This window comes from Microtus ochrogaster, unplaced genomic scaffold, assembly GCF_000317375.1.
Source record: "Microtus ochrogaster isolate Prairie Vole_2 unplaced genomic scaffold, MicOch1.0 UNK121, whole genome shotgun sequence".
In the NCBI taxonomy this organism is placed as follows: Eukaryota; Metazoa; Chordata; class Mammalia; order Rodentia; family Cricetidae; genus Microtus; species Microtus ochrogaster.
The window spans coordinates 435960-443436 of NW_004949219.1; the positions used below are offsets into that span (position 1 = coordinate 435960).

The following is a 7477-nucleotide window of genomic DNA, read 5'->3' on the forward strand; positions in this document are numbered from 1 at the left end:
ACTTCCTCTAGAGTACTATGTGTCTGACTGAACTTCCTCTAGAGTACTTGTATGCCTGGCTAGACTGCCTATAGAGTAGTGGTTCTCAACCTGTGAATCACAACCTCTTTGGGTTCATATCAAATATTTACATTATGATTAATAACAGTAGCATAATTATAGTTATGACATAACAATGAGAGATTTATTGGTTGGAGGTCACCACACATGAGGAACTATATTAAAGAAGGAAGGTTGAGAACCACTGCTCTAAAGTTCTTCTATGTCTGGACTTCCTCTGGAGTATTTTGTGTCTGGCTGGACTTCTAGTGCTCATGTTGGCTGTTGCGGAATTACTCTGGAATACTTGTGTGTTTGACTGGACTCCCTCTGGAGTGTTATGTGTCTGGCAGGACTTCCTCTGTATTACCTATTCTGGACCTATTCTGAATACATATGTGCTAACATAGACCTAACTGGCATGGACTTACTCTAGCATACTTAAGTGGCTGATGTAGACTTACTCAGTTCTGGAGTCCCTGATTGACTCACTTGGAATATTTATTAAACTATTTTGAAACATTGCTTTTTTTTATGTATTAACATTTTGGGCAAATACTGTTTAGTTAACTTAATTAATAAATAAAAATTTCTACTTAAGATGATTAAGGGGCTAGAAAGATAGCTCAACAGTTGAGTGTCCTTGGCGCCCTTGCCGACAGCCTCGTATCCACATGCTGGCTCGCTCTTGAGTCATTTGTAACTTTACTTCCAAGAGGATTCCTGTGGCTTTTGGGCACTGTGTGTACTTAGTGCACATACATCATGTATTATTTTTTTTTTAAAGAAAATAATCTGTAGCCCCTTTTTCTTTTGTATTTTAACACTTACTGTTTTCACATTCTGTTAGGTCTGATGGTACATTGCAGATTCTGATAAGGCTGCAGACTTAGGTGACTTAAATTATCCTGAAAGGGATTGAACACCTACAGCTGCATTAAGGATGATTGAATTAGTTCATAATTTTGTGTGACAGTTGTGATTCAGCCCCTTGATTGTGAGTGCTTCTGGAAAAGAGCAAGTGTCGTGGGCTGAGGTGGAGACACTCTGTGGAGCCGTGGGCTTGTCCCGAGATCCTCTGTGTGGCTGTGGAGGGAACATGTTGCACTGCAGCTGTGGAGGGGAGTGACGTGCGTCAGCGCCTGGGTGGTGTAACATGTCAGACCGTGGGCTGGTGGTAAGCGTATAGCTCTTTAAGAAATAAACATTTCCCGATTTGACAGATGAGGAAATTTAGGTGCAAAGGGGATAACATACCTAGGAACTGGTTTTCTTACCATTAAGGTTTTGTTTCTTTATTAGACAATGTTTACTGTAGAGAAACAGTACTGTTCTCAGAGAAACAGAGCTTGTAGGATGCAAACACGCACAGTTCTTATATGTAATGTATCCTCCCTTAGTGCTCACAGATACAATTACTATAGACATCAGAAGGAAGGGAGCGTGTCGTGCTTGTACTCGGCGGTTGCTGTGGGTTTGAACACATAACTAGTAGTGCAGTTTTCTAATGTTCTCATTCACACTTGGTGTTTCTCTCTTCCTCAGGTGGCCAGGCACAACATCCAGCAAACGGATGTCCCAGAGCCAGACTGCCAAGGGGGTTGACTTTGAATCAGATGAGGTAATAGTCATGTCATTGGCGTTTTCTTACCTTAACCGTGTAGAGACGTAAGTGGCGGGCACTCACTAAGCATTGCAGGTTCTATTTTTAGACTCTGTGATAGCTATGGTAGCCGGGACCTGTCATGCTGGAAATCATAAGTGGCCGTCGGTGTAATTACCTATAAAGCACAAAGTTCTCTCTGCTCTCATTTGTCCCATTAATGGATCAGAGCTGGGTGGTTTTTTCTTTTAGCTTCTGCTGTTCGTGTTTGGAGAGTGGGGTGATGCTGGTGTAGGGCTTTTCAGGTTACGCTGGTGAAATGCCCTGCGCCCTCCATGTTTCAGACCCTGGACAGATGCTACCTCGGCACAGGTACTCAGCAAGGACAGTGTTGGTCTCTACCCAGCTCTCACGGCTTTAACTCACAAGGAGTGGGAGGAAGTCCACGTGTCTCTCCTGTGTTCTTCTGTTATTTAATGCAGAGGGGCATAGCTGTGAAACACAGACCCTGGCCTTTCCCATTCCCACACAGCTGCCACTAAACCTCCGCAGGCTTTGTAGAAGATGTTTTTGTTGAGCCTCTCTTCACTTTCATTTAGTTTTTTTTTTAATATAATATTTTTTAAATATAATTTAAAATATAATTTAGTGAGAACACATAAAAATCACATCTTAGCCATTTTAAATGAAGTTGGTAGTATTAAATAGATTTGTGTTGTAAAACAGACCTTAAGAACTTTTTTTGCAAAACCGTGTGTCCCTTAAACACGTCCCATTGTCCTTACTTCTGTCCCCAGCCCCTGGCATTCACTGCTGTGCTCTCTCTTCTATGACTGTGTCTGCTGTACATCCCTGTGTCGTGAACTTCCCAGTGAATTTTGTGTGGTTGCTATATCCCACTTGCAAACGTCTCTTAGTGTTCGTCCATGATGTATGTGTGTGCCTTGATTTTGTGTTCCAAGCATCCGCTCTGCTGCTGCTGTCGTGTTCCTTGTGTCTCAGCTGTGGGTTTGCAATTGCTTGTTAGGCTTGCCGTACCTGGCTGTGAGTTCAGACTCCCTATGAAGCAGACACACATCTGCTGTCCGTGGGTAGCAGTTGGAAGTGAGTATGCCGAGGGTGTGAGGACGGCCTCATGGCCTGCTGCCCAGGCACGAGGACCTGAGACCTGATTCCGACACTTGCGTGCCTGTAGTCCCAGTCCTGGGCTCTGGGGGGTGTGAACTCCAGGGCTTATGAGCACAAGAATACATACACACAGAAGAAAAGAAAATGTATGTGTATTCTTTTGCATCTAACTACAGAGAAGAACTGGAGGCACGTTGCCAGCTTTCATTTCTGTGTCTTTAACAAGGCCTGCCTTTGATAGTAGAGAAAGTGAATCGGCAAAACAGTTAAATTTGTGATTCTCAAGGCATCCGTTTCTCACTAGAGAACTTCATAAGACATGGATTTGTTAATGTCATAAGTCTAATACTAAATAACCACTTGCTTTTACTAACATTCTAATGGAAACAAATTTATAAACACTTATCTTTCGAATATGTAGCTATAGAGTACAATCCATCTACTGATATCTTTCATCAGATTATATAATCAGGCTTGCTAGTTGTTTTTGCCTTATGACTGGATTTGAACCCTGGGTCTGGCATATGCTAGGCAAGCTCTCAACCACTGAGCTCTAACTGTAGCATTTTTTTCTCTTTCCCTTGAGACAGAGCCTCACACAGTTACCAAGGCTTTGAACTCTCTCTGTAGCTTAGACAGGCCTTGAACATGTGACCCTCCTACCTCAGCCTCCTTAGCCACTGGGATGGCACATCTGTGCCGCCAGATCCAGCTAGTTCTTTCCTTGTTTTTAAGATTGGTTTATTTATTGTGTATGCACTATTCTGCATGCATGTATGTCTGCATGACAGAAGAGGGCACTAAGTCTCTTTCTAGATGGTTCTGAGCCACCATGTGGTTGCTGAGAAATGAACTTAGTACCTCTGAAAAAACAGCCAGTGCTTTCAACCTCTGAGCCATCTTTCCAACTCCATCTTTCCAGGTGTATTCATTCTCATTAAATTCTTAGTTAATGTTTGATATTTATATTTATTCTTACCATGCTTGTAGCCTATGTCCTATTGGCCTGGGAACACCGGAAATTTATCACATACTTTTTCCTGCAAAAGTAGAAAGACCGCTTTGCTCAGCTCTTATCTCCATTGGGCTGAAAGCAGTGTACTCTGTCAGGAAGTGGGTGACAGGAAACAGGAATCACGGTCCTTCAAACTTGGGGCTTTTCCCTGGGACTTCCTTGTTTCTTGGTTAAATATCCAAACCTGGTGATGAGTGTAATTGAGGCCAGCAAGACATTCAGTGGGCGGAGCTGCTGCTGCGCAAGCCTGGAGGCTGAGTGTGAGCCCTGGAGCCCACAAAGGGTGGGTGGAGAAACCCAGTTCCATGAAGTTGTCCTGACAGGACGTAACCATGCATGTGTTTGCATACACATACACATAACAGTAAGAACAAAATCATGTGCATGAGAAAACTTCACGGATGGAATAGATATGACTTGAATAGTGTCTGCCCTGGTTCCTATACCTTGTTTGCCTTTATTAAGGTTTGTGACTGGGAGAACTGTATGTACTGTGTTTTATAGATACATGCCTTCTCACACAAGAGCCGGTAGATTTTTATTATAATGCACAGAGAATTGGCTTGAGCATTTACATTTTACAGTGTCAGAGGAAATCGGTGAAATAAATGTGATTCCCTGATGCTATTTTCTCTCTTGGCTCAACAGAGGATGAATGGTCGCTGGCATAGCATAACATTTGTGTCATTGCAGGACGATGATGATGACCCTTTCATGAGCAGTAGTTTTCTGAGAAGAAACCGCAGATAATGTTTTCAGTGGAACATGAACATCATGATCCAGGAAGAAATCAAAGCCCTGAATGCCGTCACTACAGCTGAAGATGCTTTAACCACAAGGAGTCTGAAAAGTCTGCTGACCGGGACGCTAGTGTATCGGGGTTATACTTTAAATTGCTTCCTCAATGGGAGTCCATTAAGGCATTTCCTAGCTCAGTGGTAAGGAGATGCTGCTCTCTGTCGTCTTTAATCTGGCTGCTGGCACTGTCTGGGGATGTGTTGCCGTGACCAGAACCTTAACTTGCTGACAGAACTGTTTACTGCTTGTAAGAGTTTTGCTAAGATGCTCTTCTGGAGTGCAGATTAGAGACAAACCTTCCATTCTTCTGTGCTGCCTCATTATCAGAGACTGTGCCACAGCTAGCAGAGTTGATGAGAGAGCTCACAGACCTGGCCCCTTTGTGTCCTAACTATTTCTTGGGTCTCTGAAGCAAGGCCTTTTATGGAGCAGCCTAAGCCCGTGTTTGTCACCGCATGTGGAATTCTGCACTAGAGGATCAGCCACTAAGAATCGGGCTAGAGGGCTTTGTGTTTCAATGGTTGGTATAAGGTCTTTGTTAAGTACATTTATTTCTAATTCACACTGTAGCGCAGATTCAGGTTCTGTTCCCATTGAGCAGTATTGATCTGTGCCATTTTCCTCCTCTCTCATGTACCCATCAGGTATAAGAGGGTTAGAGAATGTTCTGTCTTAAAAATATTGAAAAGCTTTTTTTAAGGTAGGACAGCCAGCTGACCTTTGTGATTGGGTCAGGCTGACATACTGAAATACAGCCGCCCAGTGCCAGTGCCAGGCTCTCTCACTGGCAATGCCTTATTGTGGCTTTGGTTGCTACAAAACATCTCTGAATAGGCAATTCAAAAACTGACTGAAACAGCTTATGTCAAGTTTATATATTCATATTTGTTTTAGGAAGGAAATAAAAACATTTCCCCTTCAGAGTTGAGTTAAATAGTCTCATTCCCTCATCCACACGCTAAAGACCGCTGCTGGTCCTTTTAGTTTCATAAGGCTAGTATGTTCAAGCACTCCCTGAGAACATGTGCACAGCACCCTGGTGTTCTTCACAGACACCAGTGTTCATGACTGTCAAATTAATCCTGTCTGGAACTCACCGAGTATTGGAGCCCTGCAGCTGACGGCAGTGCCTCTGGACCACAGTGTCTTGAAGTGGTCCGAGTGGAATCACGGTGCAGCACTCATGAGCTGCTTAGAACATGCTCCGTCATGTGGGAGCACGGGATTGCCAGCGGAGCCTTCACAGCCAAAGGCCTGGCCTGTGAGATCCTACATCTCCATCACTTTAAATGCAAGGTATTCCGGGATTTGAATGGAGAGGAGTGTGGGACTGTGTGGGGGACACTAATGGGGAGGTGGTACTGCCTCACACTGAGTGGGCAGCTGCTGCCTTGTCTCCTGTGCCAGTGAGATGTTTCTAGGTGAGTGACCATGAGGATTTGCTCACGAAACTTCCTGCAGACAAGTTTAGTGAGGCTTTTCTGCTATTGACAAACTTGGTTAGGGTGTGAAATGATGTTGATAGCTGCTAGGGGAAGTGAGGCCCCGGTAGGTAGAATCCTGGACACTGTTCATATAGCAGCATGTATCACACCCTAGCAGTATAGTAAGTACAAAGGGGTTCAGAAAATAAAGGTGATAGGACAGTTGGACTCAGGAAGTCTTGCAAAGCTGTGTCTTTATGCCAAGCAAGTTTATTAAGAAGTGCATCTTCTGTCCAGTTTGTTGGGAGAAGATGGGACACAGCTCAAAGCCTATCATAAGATGAGCTGAATCAGCAAGAAGCTAATGAAGCCACGTTGCACGAGGGGAGCACAGGCTAGCTCAGGTGCCTCAGACTGAGGAACAGCAGCCTTGAAGTGGAGACTCCTGCTCTGCGGAGGGAAAAGATAAGTTCTCAGGAACTGAAACCTTGATTCCTTCAGGGACCTTGTCCCAGCCCCAGCCTTGACCTTGCCAAGTCTGCCCCTGGGCAAGGACACGCAGCAAGGCTTGCCACGTCCTTTGAGAAAGTCTTGGAACCTCCTGGCTCCCAACAGACTTCCAGATGATTTTTGAGTACTCCATTTGCTCTTGTAGGATGCGATAGGCACTTGATGAAGGAAGACCTGTGTCCTTCATGCTAACCAAAGAGTCCATCTCTCCCTGGCAGTGTTTCCTGTGGGTACCTGTGGAGAGTTCACAGTGCCTCTAGCTACTGACAAGTCAAACCTCTAGGCAGGTAAGGTTCAGTTCAGAAACATAGAAAACTTATTTTCATGAACTTTTAAAATTGCTGATGAGAAAATTATAGAAAAATTGTGCCTTAAACTATGAAGTGAGACCTTGGAGGAACTGCTGCCCAAGCCGGTGGGAAGCAGCGGGGCTGCAGGGCAGAGCGCTCCAGCTGCAGGGGATGCTTCTGCTGTCGGTGCACTTAGGTGTTTCCACAGTGAATCTCCAAGTTTTGCAGTGATTGGGAGTCTATGCAGTAAAGCTGTGATTATCCTTGATTGTGTGTGCAGGCTGGATTTTACCTGTTTCCACCCATTACATAGAATGGCTCATTTGATAATTATATGTAAAGGTTTAAGAAGAATGGATGCCTTCATAAAGGAAAAAAAATCCTTCACTGGAAAAATTGAGTAAAAATGGTTTCCTGGCATGATAAAGAAGTTTCTAAGGTAGACTATTTAGAAAGAACATTTCCTCTAAATTGAGCCTTTTTTTGTATCTGTCAGACATTTAACTACAGGTTGTGTTTTGAGGCCTTTAAGAGTAACATTAAAATATTACAAAAGAAGCTGGAGCCGGGCGTTGGTGGCGCACGCCTTTAATCCCAGCACTTGGGAGGCAGAGGCAGGCGGATCTCTGTGAGTTCGAGACCAGCCTGGTCTACAGAGCGAGTTCCAGGA

At 44.2% G+C, this 7477-nt stretch overlaps 1 protein-coding gene across 4 annotated transcripts in view; it reads left to right on the forward strand.

The window, feature by feature from the left end:
- The window catches only part of Mre11 (MRE11 homolog, double strand break repair nuclease), a 49885-nt gene extending 42506 nt beyond the window's left edge, over window positions 1–7379 (forward strand). For all 4 annotated transcript variants that reach the window (XM_013355380.2, XM_026778280.1, XM_026778281.1 and 1 more), the window contains 2 exons: window positions 1585–1660; window positions 4479–7379. In XM_013355380.2, the coding sequence (XP_013210834.1) occupies window positions 1585–1660; window positions 4479–4535 (133 nt within the window). In that variant the 3' untranslated portion in view covers window positions 4536–7379. The remainder of the gene's footprint in view (window positions 1–1584; window positions 1661–4478) is intronic.
- Window positions 7380–7477: the final 98 nt, after the last annotated feature.